The sequence below is a fragment of the Phoca vitulina genome, unplaced genomic scaffold, assembly GCF_004348235.1.
Source record: "Phoca vitulina isolate PV1807 unplaced genomic scaffold, GSC_HSeal_1.0 scaffold1, whole genome shotgun sequence".
NCBI classification, from domain to species: Eukaryota; Metazoa; Chordata; class Mammalia; order Carnivora; family Phocidae; genus Phoca; species Phoca vitulina.
The window spans coordinates 19332870-19360398 of record NW_022589704.1 but is presented as its reverse complement, the minus strand read 5'-3'; the positions used below and the strand labels follow the sequence as shown (position 1 = coordinate 19360398).

General features: G+C 54.2%; 1 protein-coding gene across 1 annotated transcript; it reads left to right on the top strand.

Annotated features, from left to right (window-relative positions):
• Positions 1-9543: 9543 nt before the first annotated feature.
• On the top strand, positions 9544-26899 carry RUFY4 (RUN and FYVE domain containing 4). The gene is made up of 11 exons (XM_032413427.1): positions 9544-9583; positions 9706-9812; positions 11192-11317; positions 11621-11727; positions 12066-12209; positions 12616-12685; positions 13700-14329; positions 15139-15245; positions 21256-21402; positions 26144-26254; positions 26797-26899. Exons 1-11 carry the CDS (start codon positions 9544-9546, stop codon positions 26897-26899), a joined length of 1692 nt encoding a protein of 563 aa, XP_032269318.1.
• Positions 26900-27529: the final 630 nt, after the last annotated feature.

Genomic DNA, 27529 nt, shown 5'->3' with positions numbered 1-27529 from the left:
ACCCCAAAGATACAAAAGTAGGGACCCGAAAGGGTACATGCACCCCGATGTTTATAGCAGCAATGTCCACAATAGCCAAACTGTGGAAAGAGCCAAGATGTCCATCGACAGATGAATGGATAAAGAAGATGTGGTATATATATACAATGGAATATTATACAGCCATCAAAAGGAATGAGATCTTGCCATTTGCAACGACGTGGATGGAACTGGAGGGTATTATGCTGAACGAAATAAGTCAAACAGAGAAAGACATGTATCATATGACCTCACTGATATGAGGAATTCTTAATCTCAGGAAACAAACTGAGGGTTGCTGGAGTGGGGGGTGGGGTGGGAGGGATGGGGTGACTGGGTGATGGACACTGGGGAGGGTATGTGCTCTGGTAAGCGCTGTGAATTGTGCAAGACTGTTGAATCTCAGATCTGTACCTCTGAAACAAATAATGCAATATATGTTAAGAAAGAAAAGAAGAAGAAGAATGTAGCAGGAGGGGAAGAACGAAGGGGGGGAAATCGGAGGGGGAGAAGAACCATGAGAGACGATGGACTCTGATAAACAAACTGAGGGTTCTAGAGGGGAGGGGGGTGGGAGGATGGGTTAGCCTGGTGATGGGTATTGAGGAGGGCACGTTCTGCATGGAGCACTGGGTGTTATGCACAAACAATGAATCATGGAACACTATATCTAAAACTAATGATGTAATGTATGGGAATTAACATAACAATAAAAAAATAAAAATAAAAATAAAAAATAAAAACACTGGCTCCTTGGGACGCCTGGGTGGCTCAGCTGTTAAGCGTCTGCTTTCAGCTCAGGTCACGATCCCTGGGTCCTGGGATGGAGCCCCTACATCGGGCTCCCTGCTCAAGAGAGAGTCTGCTTCTCCCTCTGCCTGCAGCTCCCCCTGCTTGTGCGCTCTCTCTCTGACAAATAAATAAATAAAATCTTTAAAAATAAATAAAATAAAAAATAAAAAAACACACTGGCTCCCAGACTTACTTGGGAGACAGACTTGTGAAGAGATGTCACCAGAAGCGCCCTACCATTCTCACATCCTTGGTCCGAAAGAAACACTACAGCCAAAGTCCCTCATCCCCCTATCCCCGGGGGAGGTTTGGAGACCCTGCCTCTGCTCTGGGCCCTAGGACTTCTCAGGCTAGGAGAGGGAGGGGCTGGCCCGAAGTGCCAGGGCTGCTGTGTCTAGTGGGGAGGGAGTCCACTTAGGGACCAGAGCTGGGACAGTCAGCAAGGGGACTGAACCCTGGACATTTTGCCCATGTTCCCTTTGCTCCCCACCACTTGGCTTCTTTGCAGATGGCAGCCTCCGCTTCCCACCCACAGGCCACTGCCCCTCCAGGGGCTGCCGTAGCTTGCCTGCCCTTGGCACCACGCTCTGTCCTGCTGCCAGGGGCCCTTGGCAAGTTCATACATCAAACAGGGAGGCAGCGGCTGGCTTCCTGCCCTTTGGGAAGGAGAGAAGGTTGGAGGCATGGCCCCATCCTCAGCTTCACACCCTCCTGACCCCACCAGGGACCCAGACCTGCCCCTAGAGAGTGGGTAAGTCCGAGAGAGGTGGTCAGCTGACTCCCACCCACCCCTACCCCAGTGCGGGCCTCTAGAGCTCCTTCCCCCTTCCCCTCCTACATCTGAGCCCCACCTTGAGAGGGAGGGAAAGATGAGAAGGGTCACTACAAAGGGACATATTAGGGTACTAGAGAATCTCCCCTTCCCTAAGATGTCTGTCATGCCCCAAAATGCCTGAAGTGCTCCCTTTATAGAATAATGCCCCTGATTCTTGAGATGCTGGGGTCTTCCAGAGACACCCATCACAATAGAGGGATGAATCTACTCAACCGAAAGCAGAACCAAAAGACAGGGCCAAAAATGTTCATAGCAGAGCTATTCACAATAGCCCCAAACCAGAAATAACCCAAATGCCTGTCAGTAGCAGAATTGATAAATAAACTGTGTATCTTCACTTGGTGGAGCACTGCCCAGCAATGAGAAGTAACCATCTACAAGCACGTGTGAGACAATGGATGAAATTCACATCCCTAATGTCCAGCAAAAGAAATCAGGCACAAAATAACTGCATTTGTAAGAAGCTCTAAAACGGGAAAATCTATGTTGTCAGAAGTCAGGAGAGCCAGGACAGCAGGATAGGAGAACCCTCAGAGAGGAACTGGCGACTGGAAGGGAGCAAGTAGAAAGACTTCTGGATGCTGGTAATGCCCACTGTTGGCTGAGCGCTGGGTCATGGGCACATGGGTGTGTTCAGTTTGGGAAAAGTTCGTGGGTTTCTCTGCATTATGAAACACTTCATATTTATAAGATACTAGACCGAAATGGAGGAGTACCTGATGCCGCCTTAGCAGCTGCCACTGAAGATGAAGGGGTCAGGTTCATACACACCTCCGCTTCGCCCCCACCCAGCTCCAGCCCATCTCCACCTCTTGTCCTTGTCCTTTCTCTGCCTGAATCAGGCTCGGCCTCACCCCCTAAGCCCTCCCCATGGCCGGTGGCCTCTCTAACCTAAACCACCACCCTCTCTCACCCAGATGACTACAACCGCCTACTCCAGGCAGGTCTCCTGGCTTTGCGCCTCACCCTTTCCAATCCATATCCACAGCATGTGGATGGCAGGGTTCATGGAGAGCCAGGAGCAGCCAGAGAAAGCCTCTGTCAGATCCTATAAGGGCTCACACCTCTTCGTTTCAGGACCTTCAAGTGTGCTCTTCTCACCCCCTGGGAAAGCGTCTTTTCCCTATCTTCTGCTTGCACTGGTCTCCTTGCTTAAATACCACTTCCCCCACCTTCCCAGTCAAAATCTGATCCTTCCATTGGCTCCCATGACCCCCTTACTTCTCTCCCACGGCACTGTTTCCAGTAATGCATTTATTCGTGCAACTATTCATTTGCGCCCCGTTCTGTCTGTCCCACTGGATTGACACCGCCTCTGAAGGCAAGAACAGGGGCTGTCTGCTTTCCTGCCTTTCTCTCCAGCTCCTAGCTCAATGCCCGGCTTAGAGCAGGTGCTCAAAAATGCTTCTTGACTAAGGGACTAAATCTTAATTGTTCCCACTACAACAACAACAAAAAAGGATAATGATGTGACTTGTAGAAGTGTTAGCTGAGGCTGCAGCAGTAATCATATGGCAACACATAAATGTACCATATCGACACATTGTACACCTTATTAACCTTATACACATCAAATGTATCTCAATAAAAATAAATTTTTAAAAATACATTAACCTATGGGGCGCCTAGGTGGCTCAGATGGTTAAGCATCTGCCTTCGGCTCAGGTCATGATCCCAGGGTCCTGGGATCGAGCCCCGCGTCGGGCTCCTTGCTCAGCAGGAAGCCTGCTTCTCCCTCTCCCTCTGCCTCTCCCCCTCCTCATGCTCTCTCTCTCTCTCTATCTCTGTGTCTCAAATGAATAAATTTTAAAAAAAATCTTTAAAAATACATTAACCTACAATGAAATAAACTCAATTAAAAGCTAAGGTAATAAATACCCCAAACTCCCCCCCAAAAAACATTCTTGTTGAATAAATGAATGGCCAGGCCTCTGCAGGCAGCCTTTAGGGAAGGCAAAGCTGCCTCTGGAAACAAAACTTCCACTTGTCGGGGTCAAGACACCTGGGTCGTGGTCCTGACTCTGCCACTCACTTGTTTTGCGGCCGTGGACAAGTCACTTCTCTCTGGGCTTCAGTGTACTCATTGTGAAATGCAGGTGTGAGATGCATCGGGCCCCTAGGTGGGCTTGAAGAGGCATATGACGTGTGTGTGTGTGTGTGTGTGTGTGTGTGTATGTGTGTGCGCGCGTACACATGCCCATGCACATTTCCCTAGCAAGAACATACATGGCTTTCATCAGATTCTTAAAGAGATCTATGACCTCAAAAGGTTCAGAACCACTAACCAAGATCCTTTTCGGCTCTGGGGGGTCTATGATCATATATAACTAGAGAGAAAGAGGAAGTAATCCAACCCATAGTAGAAGGAGTTAAAGAACTTCCATCAGGGGTGTAGGACCCCACAATAGGAACACAAGGGAGGCTGCAGGACCTGGCCTCCTGGGGAACTCCCAAACTCAACGGGGCTCTAGGTGAGTGGGCAGAAGCCACACCAACTGACCCAGGGGGCTGGTTTTTCAAGAGAGGGGGCAGAAGCAATCCAGAGTCTCCTCCTCTCTGCTCCTGCCACCATCGGACAAGCACCCACTTGTCTTGGGATACGGCAGAAAGCAAGGAGGTGGGGCTGGCACTGGAGATGCCCCCCAGGCCCCTTGGCACCCAGGTCAGAGAAGGCTTGGCGGGAATGCTCAGGAGGGCTGCCAAACCCCACCTTTCCTTCTCCCGAGGTTGGCAGGCTGACATGTGGAACCAAAGGAGAGCTTAGGACATAGAGCGATCATGGGACCCTGAGGAGGCCACCTGAGGGGTGAAGGGCCTATACCTCCAGGCCCCAAAAATCCAGAGCTGGGGTTCTGAGGCCTGGGAAGCAGAGTGGACAGGCATCCCCAGAGCAAAGAGGAGGAGCAGGCCACAAGTCCCGGATGGAGGAGGAGAGCAGTGTGGGCAGCAGAGGCTGGGAGGACAGAGCGGGCCACCAGAGGGAAGGCAGTGTGGTCTGAGCAGAAGACAGCCTGCTTCAGGACCGGGCTGGGGGCAGCACGCAGGGGGAAGAGGGAAAGTGGCCTGGGTGGGAGGGGGCTGCCCCGAGGGGAGAGGGGAAGAGCAGGCTGCCGGTGGAGGAGGTGATATGAGCCTGCGGCCCAAGGAGAGACGCTCAGCGTACCTACTGGAGGAGGACGGGGGAACACGGTCCGTGATGGTGGCATGCCAGTGGCAGGACTGTCAGTGGGAGGGCCCTGGCCAGGAGCCCAGATGCCGGAGTAACTTCTAAGCCCTGACTCCTGAGGGGAGCTGAGCGCCCAAGAGATGTTTATCCGCCACAAGAACGCGGTAAACGCCTCCTCCAGTGAAGTGATAGGCCGCCCGGCTGTTCTTTCCTGGGTCAGGGGTCTCCTGAGAGTTGCAGGATAAATGGGGGCAGGGGGGCCTGGCAAGGGGAGAGAGCAGCCAGCGACAGCATCCCCCCCTGGAACCAGGGCCAGGGGAGCTGTGGGCACAGGCTGGCGCTGGGATGGAGTTTCATCCTGAAGATGAAGGAGGGGGGGAGTCATGGGCGAGCGCCAGGCACTCTCAAGAGGCTGCTCAGAAACCAGCTCATCCAAATGCAGACAGACACTTGTCCCCATCCCTGTCCCTGTGGCTGTCACACACCCACGCACTCACTCCTCCCCCACCCTTCTCCTTGATCACCCACCTCCACTGCCCCTGGCTTCTTCCTCCATCTCAGCCCTGACTGCCTGTCCCTGTCCCTGTCCCTGCCCACCCTCAGGTGGCCCGCCTGGCCCCCAGCCCCTAGCTGTCTGCATCACGAGTGCAGAAGGTAGGGAGACAGAGAAAGTGAAGTCAAGAAGGGTCTGAGATAGGAACAGATGACGGAGGGACACTGTGAACTCACTTCCACCTGAAACCTCCAAGGACAGAGGAGGGTTCCTGAGGCTCTGAGGCGGAGAAGCCCTGATGACCTCTGGAAGGGCCTGACCGTTGGAGGTTGGGCCAGGTCACTTTCACTCTCCAGACCCTCTGCCCCTTTGCCAGGACTAAGAAGTCACGGTGCACTAAGCTAGCTCAGGCTCCCATCAGAATCCCACCTGGGCCACCACAACAAGGTCTAAGACAACTACTACGCCTCACCAAGCCTGTCCCTCCCCGTGATCAATCATCACAATGATGACCAGGGCTAGAGCTCAGGAAGGACAGAGAGTTCAGCTGGTAAATGTAGCCTTATGCCTGGCACTGTGGAGTATAACCACGAATACGCTCTCATCCTGCTTGGAAGGGCATCTGGTCAAGTGAGGCAGTGGGGTCGCGCGCACACACACACACACACACACACCCCTGGCTTCACGGGCTGCCCCAGTGTGGGGAAGAAGGGCTGGGATACACCACATGGTACATTTTGAGTTGCCCAAACCCTATGTGCTCCAGGTGGAGGGATGTAAGACACCAGCATTTTCCAAACCCCGCACAGCAACAAACCTGAGGAGGCTGGAAACTTCCCAGCCCCCAGACAGGGATGCAGGTTGGGATAAAGCAGGTAGCCTAGAGCAAGGTTATCTAGTCCTACCTAGTGACCCCAAATGTCTCCCTGTCCTCCACTTCCTCCTTGGAGAAATCTAGTGCCCACACCTAGTGGTGCCCTGACAGACGCCTCATGCCGAACAAACACCTGCCTCCCGGCACAGGCCTATCCCCAACCCTCTGGGTCAGCTGCGCACTTGCAAGGTGCCAAGACTTACTGGAAACGGAGAATGCAGGGGGGAGGGTCCAGCTGCCCAGATCATCTTCAGGTCAGCCCTTGCTCTGCTAGGGCCTTCCCGGTTCAGAAGGCGCCCTCCCTCCTGCCTACAGAGGTGGGCGACCACCGCCACAGCTACCTGGGACACACAGTCAACTCTGGACCAGCTCAGGGGATATAAATTCTTTCAGTGCCTTTCCCCAGCGCTCCCAGCCCTGCCCAACTTGGGTGGCTCCTACACCTCACCTGAACCATTTGCCTTTTTAAGCGTCAGGTCCTACATCCGCCTCCTCCCAAGGCCACAAGAGACCCAGGAGAGACACAAGAGACACAGCTCGCGGCCCCTTCACCCGGGGCCGGCCCGACCCGCGCCCCCCGCCCCCAACCGGGGCCTCCGACCCCGACTGCGGGCTGACAGGCGCTGCCCCGGCCTGGCTCCCAGGTGAGCCGGGCTCGGCCTGCCACCGACACCCGCTCCCCCCACCCCGCCCCCGGCCGCCCCGCGGCGCCCTACCTGAAGCCGCAGCCTCCCGCTCTCGGCGCGGGCGGAGGCCCCGGGCTCCCAGCGCTCGGCCCGCGCCGGGGCCGGGGGGCTCCCCGGGGGCTGGGGGCCGCAGGGGGGCCCGGGCTCCAGCGCCTCGCAGCACACCAGGCTCACGGTGCAGCCCATCCGGCCGGGCGCCCGGAGGGCCGGGGCCGGGGGCGGGGACGCGGGCGCGGGGCGGGTAGCGGGAGGGGGGGGGGGCGGGCCCCCCCTGCCCAGCGCCCGGCCCGGGGGGCCCCGCCGCGGGGGGGGGGGGGGCGGTGACGCCCCCGGCGCGCCCCCGCCCGGAGCGTCCTGGCCCCGCGCCGCCAGCCAGCCCGGGAGTGCGGGCCGGGCGAGGGGCGGCGACGCGGGCGCCGGAGCGCAGCCGGGGGCGGAGAGAGTCCCGGGGGCGCGGGGAGGGGCGGCGGCGGGGGTGCGGGGCCCGGGCGGCGACCGGCCGAGTCTGGGAGGGCGAGAAAAAGCCCGACGGCTGGGCAGATAGGAGAGAGAGAGCGAGGGAGAGACCGCGGACGCGAGAACGCGGGGACCCGGGGGACCGAGAGGGGGACGGAGCCTCTGCGCGGGGAGACCAAGTCCCAGAGAGGGAGAGACGGGCAGGAAGTGGCGGCGGGAGGGCAGAGCCGGGCTCGGCCACCGCGTGTGCCAATGTTTACAGGCGGTTGCTGAGGTCTGGGGAACCGTCGTCTGCGCGGGTGCCTGCTCCTCTGTTCTCTGCCCCCAGTACCCGCCGTCGGGCACCCCAGCCTAGAAAAACGAGGACCGGGAGGTGGAAAGACCAGGCGGAGCACAGGCGGAGTGGGAGGGCCGCGGCCTCGCGGGGCCACCCAGCCGGCCCGGTCCTGGATCCAAGCGTTCACGGTGGTTTCACTTCCATTCTTTTAGCGGGGGGTGCCGGGTTAGGCAGGATGACAGTGGGGACCAGGAGGAGGAGGGAGATACAGGGGGAGGGGGGCTGTGCTCCCTCTCCCCACGTGCACCACGCTTCCACCGAGAGACGGAAGCCAGGCAGAGTCTGGAGAAGCAGCAGTCACAGCCTCTCTGTGCCACCTGGTGGGGACGAGGGAGAAAGACAAGAGCTAGTGACCCCGCTGAGAAGGGGAAGGAAACTTGGAGAGGGGCAATTGCTGCCATCACTGGGGTGAGTTGGTGTTTGGCCAACAAGTGGCTCTACGCCCGGTTCTGCCCGAAGGGTACCATCCCCCAGCTCGCCCATTCTGCCCTGGCACCCTGGACCCTGGCTCTCCCACTTCTCCCCCCACCCACCCAGTTCTGTGCTCCTCCTGCTCTGAGCAGGGTTTCCCCCTCCAGGGTGCTGGGCTGGGCCTGAGTCACTTCCCAGGCGGCACCCTGGGGAAGGCTGCGCAGGACCCACAGTGACAAGTGACAGGCTCAGGCTGCAGTGCCCGGCTCTCCAGGCCTTCCCAGGTGAGTAGCAGGGAGGGGGTCTGGGGGAGGCTGGAGAAAGGGGGCAATGCCAGGAGCGGGGGGCAGAGGCTCCTGGACAGAAAAGAGGGAGCTGGGGAGGTACATCTAGGTATTCATGGATTTTATAGAGCATCTGGACCGGAAGGGGATACAGAGACCTTCAGTCCGCCTCTTGGTCTACAGATGGGGAAACTGAGGCCCAGAAAAAGCAAAAGGTCACACAATGAGTTAGTAGCAGGGCTAGGATGGAGACCCAGGTCTCTTAAGTCCCAGCTCAGTGTCTCCTGAACACCATCCCCGCACACCCTCCCTCATTTACCTTCTTTTCTCTCTCCCTCCCCCTCCACGGTGTCCCCTGCTTCTTCACTCCCACCCACCCCAGAAATTCCAGCAACTACACCCTGGGAGGCAGGGCATGTGGGTTTTCCATGCCTGGTCTTTACTCCAGGTTACATCAGGATAAGCCACCGGCCCCCAGCGGCCACAGTATTCCTCTCTGCAGGCTGCAGTTCCCCGGGAGAGAACCACAGGATTAAAACCAGGTGCCCTGCTCCCCACACACACCCAGCATTCTGGCCCGGTCCCAGCTCTAGGGCCTCATTTTACTTCTGCCTCCCTTTCCTCAAAGAACACACATTTTCCACTCAGCTGGGGGCCAGGAAAGGATGAATGTGTGCCTCAAGGATGATGACTGCTCTGGCAAGGCTCCCTGTGGGGGAGAGGGGTGACTTTCCCTCAGCCCAGCGTCCTAATGGCGGGAGCATTAACATGGCGGCTCCTGTCAGGTTGCCCTGTGTGAGGGCACACAGACCTGAGTTCGAACTCTAGCTTCTCCACTTAGAGCTTTGTGGCATTAGATAAAAGACTTATCTGTCTGTCTGAGCCCCCCTTTCGCCTTGTATCAAATGGAGTTAATGACCTCCTAGATTATTATGGGGACTGAATAAGCATAGTGCCTAGCACCCAGGAACCACTCTGTTAGTGGGGGCCACACTCTCACCTTCCCACGCTGGCCTACGAGGAAGAGCTGGGGTGTTTATCCTACCTGTGAACTCACTGTGTGACTCCAAATAGATCACATTCCTGCCCTGGGCTCTGATTCTTCCTTCGGATAAGGAGCCATCCAGGAAGGGGCTCCTTCCTGGGTTGACCTTCCAGAGCCACGAGGAATCACATCATTTTGAAATACTCATGGCAGAGGAGGGGGTCATCCTCACCAGGAACTTGAAAGGTGAGTGAGTCCCAAGGGGTTTTCTGGGATCGAGTTGGGGGAGAAGTGAGAGGCCTTGGGAGCCCCTCCGTCAGAGCCCTCACGACCTGATGCCTGATGTCCACCATCCTCGCCCCACCCAGCTGCTGTCTCGGCCATCCTCCAGGGCTACGGGGGCCGGCAGCAGCCGGTGACAGATGCCAGTCCTGAGCTACACAGACTCTGTGGCTGCCTGGAGCTGCTCCTGCAGGTGACCCCCTCCCTGCCCTCCTCCCACCCATCCGCCACCCCACGCCCAGAGAGCCAGGAGGGTTTTCCCAGATACTGAGGAAGAGCGACCGCCTCAGCCCCCTCAGGGTCAGCAAGCCCTTCCTGACATCCGACCTCACTCTTGGGGATTGACACCACAGCCTAGGAAGTGAGGTGGGGCCCGGTGGGGAGGGGTGGGGCGGGACGGCCACCCTGCTCTGAGGACTGAAGTTTCAGAGGCAAGATGTCCCAGGGCTGAGCCTTCCTGCTGCTGGCCCTTTTGTTGAGCACTTACCACGGGCCAGGCTAAGCCCTTCTTATGCCCCACCTCATTAAATTCTCATTCTAACCCCCCTGAGGTGCTTGATGACCCTACCACCCCCACATACACACACAGAGCCTTCCTAGGTCTCTGTGTGTGATGCACATGTGTGGTGGGAGTGTACATGTGTGCATGTGTGAGGTTTGTTGGGTGCACATGTGAATCTCCTGCCGGTCTAGCCTTCATCTGCTGCACTCCAGTCACACTGGCCTCTTTGAGCTTCCTAAAGCACACCAGGAATGCACCTACCTCAGGGCCTTTGCACTTGCTATTCCCTCTGCCTGGACTGCTCTTCCCTCAGAAATTTGGATGGCACAATTTCTCATTTCCTTCAGATCTGGACTTGAGTAGTGAGGCTCTCTCTAGCCACTCTAATCCAAATTTTTTGAAGATTATTTATTTGAGAGAGAAGAGCACAAGCAGGGGAGCACAAGCAGGGGAGTAGTGGCAGAGGGAGAGGGGAGAGCTGAGCAGGGAGCCCAACTTGGGGCTCGATCCCCAGACCCCGGGATCATGACCTGAGTGGAAGACAGATACTTAACTGACTGAGCCACCCAGGCGCCCCTCAAATCCAAATTTTTAACACACACACACCCACACACCCTAAATCACACACACGCAGGCATACACACCACACACTGACACACATCACATACATACATGTGTGCCCACACCACGTACTTTCTGTTGTCTTTCCCTGCTTTATTTTTCTCCCTAGCAGTCAGCACTGACATAATATATGTTTTACTTACTCAGTTTGTTCATTGTCTGTCTCCACTACCAAGTGTAAGCCCATGTGGTCAGTTTGTTCATTGCTGAATTCCCAGGGCGCAGAACAAAGCCTGGAGGAAGTAAGTGTTCAACAGGTGTTACTGGAATGCGTGACTAGAATACCAAAGGCTCAGAGAGGTCCAGCACCTTGCTCATGGTCACACAGCCAGTAAGGGCAGAGCCAGGTCTGTCTACAGTAGCCCTTTCCTCTCTCAGCGTGCTGGAATGCAAGGTGGCTGCTGGGGGGAAACATTTCTATGCTTTCCTGTCCCTCATCCCGCTCCCAGTTTGACCAGAAAGAGCAGAAGAGCTTCCTGAGGCCTCAGAAGGATTACTGGGACTTCCTTGGCGCCACCCTGTGGCGGCAGCGGGCTAGCACGGAGCTGGCCCGCTTCGTCCACGCACAGGACAAGGTATCCAGGGCCAGGGGGCAGGGTGGCTGGTCTCAGCACGAGGGGGCCCTGCCACCAGGCCCTTGACGGCAGAGGTCTCCAGGGGCCCCTTTCCCACCCATCCTGCTCCGCTGACCACAGACCGCCCTGGTCCTCCTGTCTCGTTAGGCCTGCCCTCAGCATCCCTCCGGCCACCCCTTTGCTCCCATGACATTACAAGTTCCCATCTTGTCTCCCTGTGCTGGCTGAGTTCCCTCCGTCCTGATAGCACCCGGCCGCCCCCGCCCGCCCCCCACCACCATTCTCCCGCTGTGCACTCTGCAGTTGAGGACTCCTCTGGCAAAAGGCCGCGCCTTCATCCGCTTCTGCCTAGCCCACGGACAGCTGGCCGAGTCCCTGCAGCTCTGCCTCCTGAACCCAGAGCTCACCAGGTGGGGCTGTCGGCACGTGCTCCTTCTGACTCCCCCTGAGCCCAGTGTCCCTCCCTTGTGAAACATGCCTCTTCCCCCCACCCAGGGATGGGTTAATATCAAGAACAACTAAAATGACAGCCATGAAAGAAAAGTCAAGGGAGAAAGGGCAAAGGGGGGTGGTCAGAACACAGGAGTCCAGTAGCACCACGATGCTTAAGCCTCCTGCCCCCCAGGGGCCACAACCCTACCGTGGGAACCATGCCATGTGGTGTACAGAAGAGGCAGATTCTCGGGGGGGGGGGGGGGGCAATAACACCAAGGTCAAAGGCCAAGGCTGCTGATCACCGTTACCACAGGAAGTGGTATGGCCCCCGGAGCCCTCTGGTGTGCCCCGAACTCCAGGAAGACCTCCTGGACTCTCTCTACACTCTCAATGGGGTGGCCTTCGACCTGGACCTGCAGTGGCCAAACCTAGATGAAGCCTGGCCCATGTTCTCAGAGTGAGTGGGTCCCACGTGGAGGGAAGCCCTCTTTCCAGTGCCTTAACTCCACCACCCCCTGCAAGCTCCAAACTCAGCCTGCGCCCCGTCGATTCACCTCCCCTTCTTGCTGTCTGAGCCCCTGATCCCCCACCCCCCTCAGCCTTCTGTTTTCCCGGTGTAATCCCATCATGTTGCATGAGGCTGCATACAGTACTCACTCATAAGGAGTTGCTGGATGCTTGGGCTGGAGGGTCAGAAGGATGAACCCCATGGTGGATGTCGGAATGAGTGGTGGGTGGGGTGTGTGCATGGATGGGGGGGGTGGATCTGTGAGGATGGGAAGGTGGGAGGGATAGTGCAGTCAATGGGTGGTTGGACCCCTGCCGGAGAGAGGCCCCCGGCCCCCCTTGCCCTTTCACTGCAGGTCCCATTACTCCAGTGCCAGTCGGACCCAGGGAAGAAGACCCAGAAAGACCAAAGATTCCCCAAAGCAGGTGCCTTTGCCCAACTTCACTCCAAGTTGCCTCCTCTCCATCTCTCTTGGGCCCCCCAGGATGAGCAGTAACCAAGCAGACAGACAGACAGCTATCAGGGAGAGAAGGGGACCGTTGGCACCATCCACAGGAGCCAGGGGCCCAGGGGGCGGGGAGGCGGTGGGGTGGGTACCCAGAAGCACGTAGGATGCACACCAGGGAAACAGCCTCCGTTGGACAATGTGCAAATGTCTCAGTGCAGTTCAGGGAGCAACTGAAGAGCCAGGTTTCTGGGTTCAAATCCCAGCTCTGCCCCTAATCACCAAGGTCCTTGGCAAGGTACTTGTCTTGCCTCGAAGGAGATTGTGAGGATGCGTTGAGACAGACCGCGTGTAGAACAGAGCAAGGCCCCCAGCCACGTGCTCAGGAAGGGGCAGCTTGTGACTATTGCTGTTCCCCAGTCTTGCTTTGCACCCCCTCAGCTTCCGGGCACCAGGTCCAGATACCATGAGGATTCAGCCTCCGACCAGAAGGGGGAACCCATCGCAATACAACCTGTTAAGTGCAGTGATGCAGACATGCACAGAACCTGGGAGCACAGAGAAGGCTGCTTGAGAGAGGTGACTCTTCGCTGCTGGGGGTCTGTTTAAGCTTTCACCACAACCCTATGAGGCAGGCGTTATTATTCCCAATTCACAGACCAGAAAACTGAAACACAGAGAAGTTTGGGGGCAGGATGGAGGAGAGGAGAGAGTGGGAAGAACTTAGCGGAAGCCAGATGGAAGGCGCAGGTGAAGGAGGGAGGGAGGAGAGGAAAGAACACTGAGAGGCCCCTCAGCTCCCTGACCAGACCGAAGCTTGGGCCCCGGATCCACCTGGGGTGATGGTAGGATTCCGGTTCCTGGGTCCTGTCCCAGATCTCCTGAATCAACATGCCCTTAGAGTTAGCCAGTTCCTTGGTTTAGGTCTGTGGCCTCTTCTACACACCTGGTCGGCGAATTGGTGCTGAGAGTGGCTTCGGGGGCTTCTCTGCAGATCTCAGCCCCACATGGAGACCCCTCAGAATTCCAGCCAGAGGAGCCGCACACTAGCCAAGCCGGCTATCTGCAAGATGCGCCCAGGGAAGACGGGTTAGCTGGACTCCCCAGGTCCCAGCAACACAGGCATCCTCGTCCCTTCGTGGAAAAGAAGAGAGAAGATCCCAGGAGGCTCAGGCCCCCCCAGAGCATGTGGGAACCAGAGAGGGAGGAGGTTCAGCAAGCCCAGGAGAAGGGAGCCCCAAGAACTGGGATCTGCCTGGAGAACTCAACAGCCAGCAGCCGGAGACAGGGGGAGTGGGCCGACGGAGCTCCGAAGGAGGTGATAGGGACAGAGGCTGAGGGCAGAGGGGTTCTGCCGGGTGCAGAGGAGACTCACAAAGGGGGAGCACAGTGGGGTCATGTCCACAGGCTGCCGGCCCCCAGCCCCACAGGGACAATAGAGGACACGATGTCAGGGAGCCCACAGGAGTGGGAGGTGCCTAGCATTCGGGGAGAGCGCCGGGTCCTACGGGACCTAGGAACAAAGGAAGACTCCACCCCAGAGAGACCACAAGAGGAAAGAGGAGTGACCAGGGTGACCAGGAGGAAGGAGCCGGCAGAGGTGGCCTTGCAGGATGTGGTCAAGGTGAGAGCAGCTGAGCACTGTACCTGCCTCTTCTCCCCTCTCTAACCTGGCCCACAGGTGAGAGTCTTCGGTGGTGGTGGTGGGGGGGGGACATTGCAGCCCACAGATCAATTCTTTTTTTTTTTTAATTTTCTTTTTAGATTTTATTTATTTATTTGAGAGAGAGAGCACAAGTGGGGAGGAGAGGGAGAAGCAGGCTCCCCGCAGAGCAAGGAACCCAATGCAGGACTCGATCCCAGGACTCTGGGCTCATGACCTGAGCCGAAGGCAGACACTTAACCCACTGAGCCACCCAGGTGCCCCCCAGGCGCCCCCCACAGATCAATTCTGATTGGTCTGCAAAGGATGATTATTCTTCGAGGGGGTCTTCTTACCGTAGCCTCACGCCAGGCCCACTTCATTCATCAGTCCTACCTGCCTGGCCCCTGAGGGCACTTGAGTCTGCGACCCCTCCCCAACAGCTCTTCGGGGCAGCCACGTAGCTGCCCTTGTTGTAGATGCTTCTCCTGGAGATCACAAGATTGATTTCAAGCTTTCCTTCAGCCTCCTCTCTAGCCGCAGTCTTCATGCCCCTTGAGCTGTGTAACTTTCATCCTTCAGCAAAGGAAGAAATGGTGGCCCCAGGCTCACCCAGGGGCAGAGCCTGGCCTCTCAGCTCCCAGTGCTGTCCCCAGTCCTGGCCTCCACCCAAGGGCTGTCTCACCTGGCCTGGGGTCTCACGGGGATGTTTGTCAGGTCAGACCTGGAGCTGGGATCTCTACCCTCCTCCCTCAGCTTCCCTTTCCCTTCCTTTACCTCCCACCCCCAAGAGCCTGAGACACGAGCTCCGGAAGACCAAGGAGCAGGCCCAGTACCAGGAGCAGCTGCTGAAGGAGCAGGAAGGGGAGCTGAAGACACTGCAGGAGCAGCTCAGCAGGTAACCTTGGCAACCCCCCAGCACAAACAGGCCTGGCAGGGAGGCCCGCAGGACCGGAGGCTCCTGCTCGCCCCTTGGTGGTCACGCCAGTAAGCATCTTCTGAGTGCCTCCCATGCTGGACACAACTTGGGGATGCTGCGGCATGCAGGGCATTACTCCTGGGGCTCCTCAAGCAGCTCCCACTGATCCCCACCCCTGCCAGCCGCCCCCCCAGGCCTCCCTGAGAGCCTCCAGGAGAGGTGGATGCCTCCTGACCCTCCCTCCCCTCCCACACTCACCTCTGCCCCTCTGCGGCTGCTCCCCTCTCTTTTCAAGCCAGTCTCCCTCCCTGCCCCTCCACACTCCTGCCCTTCACTCTCCATCTTTCCCCCGTTCATTTGTCTCTCATTTTCCTGCTACCTGTTACAGCTGCTCGTTCACCCTCTCAAATCACAATTGTCATCATAACTATCACGTACGGAGCATTTACTGTTCTAGGCATTTTCTCCTAACCAAACTATGAGGTAGGTTCTCTAAGAATGCCCATTTTATAGATAGGGAAACTGAGTCTCCAAGGTGCCACACAATTCACCTAATGTCACTAGTTAGCAGAGAGCTGAGGTCTGCACCGCAGTGGCTGACTCCAGAACCGGTGGGCTTCCACAAGGGCCCCCAGGCAAGATTTTGAGTGCCTGTATTATTTCAGTCCCCCCGTTTCTCCCGCTCAGCCCCCCTCACCACCCAGCTTCTTCGACTTCCCGGCATCACACTAACCTCAAGAGCCCGGAGCACGCTCTCTCAGGGTCTGAGTTTCTCTTTCAGAATTTTTAAAATATCTCTGCCATGCAAAGGTCTTGCTTTGTCTGACTCAGTCCCTCCGGGTCTGTCTCCCGTGGTCGCTGTGTGCCTCATCTGCCCTCCCGGCTCTGTCCCTCGCACGTGGCTGACGCCCGCCCTGGGACACCCCCACCCGACCGCATCGGAGCCTGTGGAGCTGTGCTTCAGATGAATCACTGGGCAGTTGACAGACTCTCTGCTTAAAAGGCTGAGAGAGGCTGTGGGCCCAGAAACCAACCCAAAAAGGTCCCCCCGGGCTCCTCCCACCGGACGCTCAGGAAAAATCCCCAGGCAGTTTGGTCAGGAAAGATTCCTGTGATCCCGGCCCTAGGTGAACGCAGGGGCCCTGCCCACCCAGGGGCCTTCTCTGGGAATCAAGATGGCCTGGAGGGAGCAGCTGGGAGGCTCCAAGGAGACCACCAGGTCTGGGGGAGCTCCCTCGGCTGGGGGAGCCCCTGAGTCACAGACCACCACCCTGCGGCCTGTCATCCATCCAGCATCCCACAGACTCTCAGCTCACCTTCTCTGTGCCGGCCCTGTGGTGTGTGCTGCAAATCCTCCTGACAACACGGACCAAACCCCTGTCCCTGTGGGGCTTCCCTTCTAGTGGGGGAGGCGATCGGTAAACACGACAAGCGAGTTAATTGCATACTGTCAGATGTGACAAGTCCTAAGAAGAAAAAAGTTGAGCAGGGAAAGGGGATGGGGGTGTCAAGGGCTGAGGTTAAATATGGCGGCACGGCCAGGGAGGGCCTCCCTGAAAAAGTGACGCTTGAGTGAAGACCTGAAGGAAGTGAGGAGTAAGCCATTTGGGTATGTGGTCGAAGAATGATCCAGGCAGAGGAACAGCAAGGGCCAGGGCCCGGAGGTGGGAATGGGCGTGGCAGGTCCCAGGAACATCCCTGAGGCCCAGTGGAGTGAGGAGGGAGAGGAGGTAGGGGCAGGTCAGTCGGGTAACAGGAGACCCTTGCAGGCCATCAAAAGGACCTTGGCTTTGACTCAGAGTGAGATAGGAACCACTGACAGTCCTGAGCAGAGGAGGGACAAGATGCAACCGTTTGCTTTAATGTTAATATGTTCGCTTTTTTTTTTTAACAATACAGTGGGGTTTTGTGTATTCATAAAATTGTGCCTCGATCAGACATTTTCATCACCCCAAAGAGGAGACCCTGTACCATTAGCAGTCACTGCCCATTTTCTCCCAACCTCCCAGCCCTAGGCAAGCGCTCATCTGTCCCCGTAGACGTGCCTATTCCAGACTGATCTGTGCTTTCGAGGGCTCGAGGCCGCTGCTCTCTGGAGCTAGTCTGTAAGGAAGCGGGGACGCTGACGAGGAAGGGGAGCGCGGGGGGAGCCCCCAAATGCTCTCTGGCAATGGAGGTGCAAAGAAGCTGCAGGATTCTGGGTCCACTGTGAGGCCGGGCTTCCTGGTGCGAGAGAGAAACAGATGTCAAGAATGACTCTCGTTTTTCCGCCTGACCCGCTGGAAGGCTGGAGTCCCAGCTGACAGTCTGCAGTGGCAGGGCAGGCTTGTGGGGAAATTTCAGGAGTTGGGGTGAGAGCGTGTTAAGTTTGAGACACCCATTGGACGGGCAAGTGGAGCCGCTGGGCAGACAGGAGGGTGTGGAGCTCAGAGGAGAGGCACAGGCTGATCTGCTGGAGAGCTGTCAGAACGCGGGTAGTGGGAACAGAAGCTTCTGCGGCTGGGAGGACGATGCGCTCCCGTGCCTCCTGGGATCCAGGGAACTCAGGAGGAACGTCTCACTCCAGGGGCCAATCCCATCAAGCTGGGATTGGCTGTCTCACCACCGCCAGAGAGAAGTGCCATGGGGCCCACTGAGTCAGCCAACAATAGTATGGTGCCTCTACTGTGGCCATGAGCGGCGTGACAGCCATGAACAGAACAGGCAGTGTCTGTTCTCCGGGACCTGCGGAGACAGACGACAGATCAACAAAAAGAAATGGGACGTCAGCTAGTCATGGGTGCTGTGGGAAAACATCAGTCCAGGAAAGGGGATAGAGACAAGAGAGTCACCTAGACTTAGAGTCACGGGCTTCCTCGCTGAGGAGGTGACAGTTGAGCAGAAGCCCCGATCACTGGAACAACTGGACCATGCAGATATGGTGGGAGGAGTGCTCCAGGCAGGGGGACCTGCAAATGCAAAATCCCTGTGGGGTTGGAGCAGAGTCTTGAGCAGGAAGTGGGGGGTCCCAAGGGCTTCAGGATTGCTCTGTGGTGTGGAGAATAGAGTGAAGATGGACAGGGGTGCAGCCCTTGGGTGCAGAGCCCCAGGCTGGACACACAGGGGAGACACCAGACCAGCCAAGCATCAGACCCCAGCAGACCAACCAGGGGCTAAGAAAATACACTTGGAACTGAGCTGTGGGACATCCGACACCCACTTCCCAGCTCTCTGGCCATGGCACCTTGAGAAACTGACCTTCCCTCTCTGGCCTCTGGTGTCTGATTTGCAAAAGGAGATGGTTGGATCTCTAAAGTTCCTCCTTCCAGCTCCAATGCTCTGTGAGACCATCCTTCCAGGCAGGTGGGTTTCCTCTGCCCTGGGTAAGACCTCAAAGCAAAGGTGATTAGGTCAGGTATGAGTGGAAGAGATCCTCAGATGGGGAATTAGGCAAACAACACACATTCCCCCCTCCCCAGCTCCCCCCTGAGCTCCTTTGAGGCACACCAGGGGCTCATAAGGATCTATCCCTTTCTCCCACCGGTTGCCCACTCAGCACTGGTGCCATAAACCACCGAAGTGTGGGGAGACAGAAAGAGTTGATGGCCTGAGAGGCCTGCATCCTGATTTCTGCTCCCTTCACTTATCAAGCTGTGTGACCCTCGGCAAGTGTGATTTCCTCTCTGAAGCTCTATTTTCTTTCCTGTAAAATGATGATCATATTACCTATCCATACATTTCTGAAAATTAAAACGGAGCCAGGCTATAAAGCCCTGAGCTCAGGGTCTGGCATGTAGTAGGTGTTCAATAGACTTGAATTCCGTCCAGGTCCCCTCCTGCACCAGAGGTGTCTGTCAGCCCCTGCTTGAAATACTTAGGTGTCTCCATTGCACCGAGATTAAAGTCCACCCTTCCCGGGGCCAGCGAGGCCGAGATCAGGCCCTGCTCCTTCCCACCTCCTCTCTTGCCCACCCCCACCTCCTGCCCTTCGTGATATTCCAGCCTCCCTTGCCTTCTTTCAGTTCCTCAAACAAACCAAGTTCTTGCCAACTTGCAGACCTTCGCATGTGCCTTTCCGTGGCTCTACATGGCTGACTTCTCATCTCTTAGATCTGCTTAAAGGTCACCTCATCTCAGGAGCCTTTGCCGAGCACCCTCTCAAGTCCGTCCCCGCCTCTTCTTCATCCCAGTCATACACTTGGCTTCACCATGTTATTGGGCCATCACTTGTTTTGAACACTGCCCCAGACACACTCTAAGCTCCACCAGGAGGCATAGGCACTGCTGTATTCCTGCCCCCTCCAACAGCCCCTGGCACACAGTAGGTGCTTAATAAATGTTCCCTCCCCACCTCAAAGATACACTGTAACCATGGTGCTCACATCCGGACGAGCACCAGCCGCACCAAAGGCCCTGGGATCAGTGCGCAAGTAAACTAACTCGGGAAAATGAAACAGCAATACTAAGAAGGAAGGATACTGGAGACCGGAATGTTCATTAAAAGTCAGAACATGGCCCTGAGCACAAGAACACCCTTCCTTAGGGTTGCAGGGACTGACTGGTCTTTTGGAATTTCCATGGGTATCTGTTGTCAGTTTGATTTTACAGCCCACCCAGCTTTCTTCTCGGAGGCCTGCTACGCGGCGGCGTTGTAAAAATTCACAATTCAGTTCCAAGTGAAGCCTCTTGCAAGCCTCAAACACACTGAAGCCTAGGGGTGTGGCCACACACACACACACACACACACAATCTGAGGTCACAGGATGTGCACCCGCCTTTGCAACACCCTCCCATCTGAGCAATGGAGGGAGGGGCTGGGACCCTCTTATTTCCAGTCCAGCAGATTTCTTAGAACCTGCTGGGACGCCACCAAAGACAAAAAGAAGAGGCCAGAACAGAGCTGAGGCAATGCCAAGCCCAAACTGAAAGAAAAATTTAAGAAAGCCGTATGTTTAATATTGCTTTTTTAATTGAAAAGACAATGTGCCGTAATTTTTCAAAATATTTTAAAACCTAAAAATCACCCCAAACCCCACCCCACCTACCCCCCCTCCCAAACCAGTAATTGTTCTCAGCTGGGCACAGCCCATCCAGCCTGGTCCCCAGACACCCCCCCTTCCCTCCAGACAGCTGCCATGATTGTGAGTATGCCTTTCAAGAAAATCACATTTTAAAATGGAAATGTTAAAAAAAGAAAAGAAAAGAAATGCAAATGGCAATGTTGGCTACACCCTGTTTTCATCCCTCCGAACGGCTGGTAAGGAGTCAGCCTCCAGATGTCACGCTGTACACGGTGCTCCGCTCGGTGTGTGTGGTGCGGTGTGCTGTGTGTGTGCGTGAGCGTGTGTGGCGTGGGAGGGAGTCGGGGTGTGGAGAATGTGTGAAGAACGTGCGTGTATGTGAGTGTGTGTGTGTGGTGTGTATGGTGTGTGTGTGCGGCACATGGTGTGTGTGGGTTGTATTGTGAGTGTGCGGCGTGTGTGTGGGATGTGGTACGTGTGTGTTGTGCAGTGAGTGTGCAGTGTGTGTGTGGGATGTGGTACGTGTGTGTTGTGCAGTGAGTGTGCGGCGTGTGTGTGGGATGTGGTACGTGTGTGTTGTGCAGTGAGTGTGTTGTGTGTATATATGGTGTGTTGCAAGTGTATGTGGTATGATATCAGTATGTAGTGGGTGGTACGTGTGCTATACGGTGTGTGTGATGTGTGTAGAGTGTGTGGTGTATTGTGACTTCCGTGGTATGTATTGTGTGGCGTGATGTTTGCGTTGGGAGTGCGTGTGGTGCGTGTTGTGTGTGTGTATGTGTGGTACGTGTGGCATGGGGGGCTGTGAGGGGCGGCAGTCTATGTGTAGTGTGTGTATATGTGTGAGCACATGTGCGGTTGGTGTGTGTGTGCGTGTGTGGTGTGTACGGTGTGTGTGCGCACGTCAGCTGTAGGAGGCACGGCCGGCTTCCCCCAGGAGCCCCCTGGCGGGCACGAACACCAGCACTGAGTCCTCCTTCCGTGCCCAGGTGTCAGGAAGAGAGGGCCCGGCTGCAGACGGAGCTGGAGCAGAAGCTGCAGGAGGCTGAGAGGAGGGACACCATGTATGAGGAGGAGCTTGGAGGGCAGCGGGACCTGGTCCGGGCCATGAAGATGAGGGTGCTGGAGCTGATTCAGTAAGGGCGGACGCGGGGGGGGCAGGAGTGCGGAAGGGGGGATGGCGTGGGATGTAGAGACTGGGGAATGAAAATTCTACCCCACTAAAGACTATCAAGCAGGGTTCTGAACCTTTTATGTATGCTAACTCATCTCCTTCTTGTGGCCACCCCCGCTGTTCTCCTCATCTTATAGATGAGGAAACTAAGGATCAGAGAGGCTGACTTGGCCACCAAGGACACACAGCATATAAATTGCAGAGAGTCTTCTGGCTCCAAGGCACGCCACCACTCCAATGCACCCCCACATACATACACACCTACTAAGGTTAGGGGAAAGGAAAGGAACCCATGGATGGAGAAGGAATTGAGAGAAGGGGGAGGTTAACCAAGAGCTAATCATATGTCCTGTACCTGACTACCTGCTAGACTTCCACAGACCACTGGGCCTATGGGCCGCCCTGGGGCAGCTGTCCTAGGTTCCAGAGGCTAAGCTCACCAGGATCGATTCCAAACCACTAAGCCACTGAGGGATGGAGGAGCTGTGTAAAGCCTGGTTTCTGCCCTAGTGGGGAGCTAATGTTATAGTTTGACCCAGTTCAGGAAGCAGGACACCACTGGACTCAGGTTCCATTAGAATTAGAAGGTCACTGAGGGATCATCTCGGACTAAATCCTCTGGCACAAAATCCAAGTGATACTAAAGATGAGAGAAGGCAGAAGTCAACCTGGAAAGAACAAACCAAGAATTTAAGGAATGATCTCCTCCAAGGAGCTGTCAACTGGGAGAAAAGAGGATATAAAATATTAGCTGTATATCTCACAAAAGAATTTGCGGTAGTCAACAATGAAAGACATATATACATATATATATGACTGTTATATATGATATATATATATATGATTGTTAAATAAAAACAGGCAAAATGGAAGAGGAAAAATATATACTCCCAAGGTATTAGGATTAGGGTTAGGGTCGAAATTTAACTCTGAGCATCTTGGCAGCAGAATCAAAAATGGAAACACAGAAAGTTGCCTAAATGTCACTAGGCATTCCAAGGAAATACACCAGTGCATCAGGACGGAAAAATGCTTTTCCTCATGTTAAAGAAACTCATCACAAGATCCCAAACTACATAATATAATGTTCTTTGCAGAAGCATCATGGAAAATCTGGCCCTAAGCAAAAAGGGGGGTGGGGGGCCATAGAGGCTGACTTCTGCATCAGGATGGTAGACTGACACATCACCTGTTTTCCACCCTGAGATCTCACTAGAATGATCAGAAAGAAAGAAAGAAAGAAAACTTGTAATAGAGAGAGGTGGAGGAGCCAACCACAGAGAAGAGATTTCAGCTACTTTCCAGAAACCGGAAAATGGATGAAAAAGTAGATACTGGATTTAGCCCAGGTTAGAACTTCAGGGCCCAGAGACACCAGGAACTCAGATGGCAGGAATGAGATGAGGGACAGATATCAGGAAAATTAACGGATAAAGTCATCAGAAAGAGCAGTGTATACCCCCTGCTTTCTGCCTGCCTCCCCGACTGCAGAATATCAAACCCAGAGATCGATCTCCCAGGCAAAGAATTAAAATGTCCTTCTCTAAAAAAAAGTTAGATGCCCCCAAATGAAAGAGCAGTGTGTTCTGACATTTGACAGTCCATGGGGCAGGTAGCTCCCTGCCCAGTCCATCCTAAAGGGAAGCCACAAGCCAACCAACCGTCCCTGTCCAGTACTTGAAACTCCAGCAGCTTAAACATGAAATAGTAACCAGAGATCTCCAGATGTTTGAGAAGAATCTAGAACATAAAAGGGAGAGACAAAGATAAGCAGACAAACAAAAAGATCTGTCTCCCATGAAACAAGATGCTGTGGTAAGGGACCATCAAAAGATGAGAAATGTTCTTGGAAATTAAAAATATCTCTCAAATTTTTTTTTAAATTCATAAAGATTGGAAAAGGAAGAGGAGGCAGTCTCTCAGAACATAGAGTAAAATGCATAAAGAGATGGAATGCATGAGAGAAACAATTGCAAACATAAAGAATCAATCCAGGAGTTTCACTATCTTCTCCAACTGACAAGAATTCCCAAGAAGGGGAGAATAAAATCAAGGAGATTATCAGATAAAAAGATGAGAGACTTTCCCAGCTCTGAGGGTCACAGGTCTTCAGATGTAAAGATGTCACAGAGTGACCAGCACAACAAGCAAAAGGAAGGGAAATGCACATCGAGATACATCGTTGTGAAATCTCGGTAAAATAAAGATGAGAACAATATACTCAAGACACGTCACTTATAAAAGAAGTAGGACACAGAAAAACATGTTAAGGATCAATGGCGCCTGGGTGGCTCAGTCAATTAAGCATCCAACTCTTCATCTTGGCTCAGGTCTTGATCTCGGGGTCCTGAGTTCAAGCCCTGCATTAGGCTCCACACTGGGTTGTGACGTCTACTTAAAAAAAAAAAAAAAAAAAAAGAATAATCAATGCAGCCATACTTTCAAGTTCTGAGGAAAGATAGCTTTTGCCCTAGAATTCTAGGTCCAGCCAAACTATGAAGCAAGTAGGGAAGGTGACGCAGGAAAGACGTTTTTCAGGAAGACAGGTAATAGAAAATGCACCTCCCACAAAGCCTTTCTTGGGAAGTTAATTAAGGATGTACTTCAGAAAAACAAGGAAGTAAGCCAAGAAAGGAGAAGATGTAGAATTCAGGAAACAGTCACGGTAGTCCAGGAGAGAAGAAAAGGGAATTCCCAAGATGACAAGAGGACAGACAGCAAGCCCAGGGAGCAGTAAGTCCAGGCTGTAGCAGAAATATAGAGGACCCAGGAGGAAAGTCTCTGGGGAGGAAGAGAATCAATAAAATACCTATATGATGAAGGATTTGTTGGGGAGAGAGAATACTTAGGCTATGTTAAAGGCAAGTCATGCACGGAGCAAAAAAATTGGAAAGTCCTGGAAAAACAGAAAACTTCCAAGAAAGGAAATGTGTAGAACACATCTTAGCTCTCCTTGAAGAAATATGTTTATATATCGTCTAATAATATAAATACTATTTATTGATTTTTTAATGTTGGAATCAACCTAAAGACCAAGCACAGAAAACAACTGCAATGATAGAACAACTGTCAATATTATCACCTAAACAATATTAAGTATAGAATAGAATCCAATAGAACTTTCTATGAGGAAGAAAATGTTCTCTATTTGCCCTGTCCAATATGGTAGCTACTGGTCACATTTAGCGACTGAGTATTTCAAATGTGTCTTGTGTGACTGAAGAACTGAAGTTCTAATTTTAGTTCATTTTAGTCAAATTAAATATAAATTAAAGTAGCCACATGGGACTAGTGGTCACCATATTGGATGTTACAGGAAAAGGTAAGTAGGAGGTGAGCAAAGGAGGCTCTCTGAAGAGGAAGGGATGCTGCCATCATCATAAGACAGAATGGCAGTCGGGATGCTATCTGTGCTTCATAGGATGAGTGAGAAATAAATGTGTGAGTATATTCTGTAAAACTATAATAGTAATAGAGGAACCAAAAATAGGGATATTCTGGGGAGGAAGGAGGTAGAGTTAGTGAGGATGGTACTAAATAAGCTAACTCCCCTGACATCAAAGTAAAGAGCTCTGTAGAAGATGTTCCCTCTTGATGTATCAAGAAGAGAGGATATGAGCATATTACTTAAGTGTGGAAGTAATATCAAGGAGAAAAAGCTCAAAGTGTAAGAAGTGGTTTGCCACTGAAATTGGAAGGAGTGGGGAGGGTGTCTATTTCCTTTTGCTATAAGTACTTCTGTACTGTTGGATTTTTAAGTCGTGTATATGTATCATTTTGATAAAAAAAAAAAAAAGTTTTTTTAAAGCGGGAGACAGAGGGGGAGGGGCAGAGGGAAAGAGAGAGAGAATCTTAAGCAGGCTCCATATCCGGCTCAGAGATCGATGCGGGGCTCAATCTCACAAACCCTGAGATCATGACCTGAGCCGAAATCAAGAGTCAGAGCTTAACCAACTGACCCACTCAGGTGCTCCCTAAACATCCTTTAAAAAAAAAAAAAAAAACAATAAGGATAGTTTTGCAGGAGTGTAGCCTGCTTAACTAGAAGGGGATTTCTATCAAGTGCCAAATAAAAGCTAAGGGCATTATAAGAAACTGCTGGGGACGTCTACAATCAGGGAGCACTCTTTAGAGGAGGTGGGATATGAAGGTTATATTGGGCAAGGGGAACCCGGATGTTGCCATCCATCTTCCCAAAGACTACAGACTCCCTCACCTCTTATGTGTGTGGGGGGGGGCGGGGGGCAGGGGGGGTCTCCTTCATGGTCTCTTCATTTCTGTCTGTCTCTATCACTATGTCTCTTTCTGTCTCTCCATCTTTCTCTATATTTGTCTCTCCCTCTCTCTGTGTCCCTTACTGTCTCCACATCTTGTTCTCTTGGTCTCTCTCTCTACATTTATCTCCCCATCTACCTCTCTGTGTGTCTCTCTTTGTCTCCCTCTCCAACTCCCTGACTTCCTTTCTCTCTGACTGTCTCTCTCTGTCCTTCTCTGTCTCCCTCTTGTTTTCTATGTCTCGGTCTTTCTGCCTTGCTGTCTCTCTCTCTCTCTCTCTCTCTTTTTTTGTTTCTTTGTGTGTGTCTCTGGGTGACCCACACCCTCTCTCTCTCTCTTCTTGGTCTCCATGTTTCTCTTTCTCCCCGTCTTGGTCTCTCCATCTTCCCGTCTCTGTGTGTGTCTCCCCACCCCCGTCCGCGCATCAGAGAGAAGGACGACCTGTGGCAGAAAGCCCAGCATCTGTCTTCTACGGCCCCCGGATGCTGTGTGGACTGCGGCAAGACCTTTGGCCGGCTGTCTCGGCGGTACCCGTGCAGGTAATGGGGAGGGCACAGAAGTCTTGGTCTGGGACAAGCACTGTTTCCACCAGCCCACCGCGCTCTGCCCCCGCTGGGACGGGAGGGACACAGCAACCGGGGGTTTATGAAAGCCACTTAAAGCCGGCCACTCACTTTACACAACACTTAGCATAGACATGAACCAGAACAGTGGAAAGGGGTCAGACAAGCAACAGTGTCTGGAAGACGGGACTGTGCAATCCTTCTGAGAAGAGTCTGATGGACAGGCTTCTGGTCTGGGAGGAGCTGCTCCCCTCACCTTCCTCAGGGAACGGGGTGGCAGGACAAGCTGTGGGGGAGAGGGAAGGGGGCCAGCAGGAGAACCTGTCATTTGGACTTAAAGGACTCTGGAGGGGGTGGGGCATTGAGACAACCTTTAGGAAAGGGGAGGCCTCCTTGGACAGGCCCAGGGCCTCTCTGCTGGGAGATAAGGAACAGAAGGGACAGCGCATGCTCAAGCCCCGTGCTCCCCTCCCCCATACACACCCATGAGCCCCCACTCTTCCCACCTCTGCTCCCAGGCTCTGCGGAGGCCAGGTTTGCCATGCCTGCTCTGTGGATTACAAGAAGAGAGAGGGCCACTGCCAACCCTGCTCCCAGAAGGGCGAAGCTCAATTCGACTGACAGGATCACCCGGATGGGCCACCCACCCTCCCCCCTCAATCAGCTCCCTCCCCTCGCCCTTCCCACCTCTCTGGTCTGACCAGTCCTGCCTTCTAGAAGTTGATGATCTAAGGCGGACAGCACTTGTGTGCACATCCTGCAGCGTGGAGAGCGGGAGGAGCCGGCTGGAGCCCTGCAGCCCCCACCCATGAGCGGGGCGGCTTGAGAAAGCTCACAGCTGTCTGTCTGGGCTTCTTCTGTCCGTGAGGGCGCCAGGCACCATCGTCCCTAAAGGCCCTCCACGCTCAGCACATCCTGGACCGAGAAGAAGACGCAGGGGCCCTGACATTTCTCCACACCCCCACCTCACCCAGCCCACCCTTCACCACACTCGGGGAGCATCCTGTCTGGAGTCGGCTGTGAAGGTCTGCTTTTGCTGTGTTTTATTTTTAACAGCTTTCTTGAGGTCTTGACATTTAACACACTTCACATAAATTGTACAACTGGATGAGTTTTGACTTTAATATACACCCATGAAACCATCACCATGTTCACAATAATGAACACATCCATCATCCCCAGAGTTTTTCTTCATGCCCTTTGTAATCTCTCCCTCGCCCTCCCCCTCCCAAGACAACCACTTATCTGCTC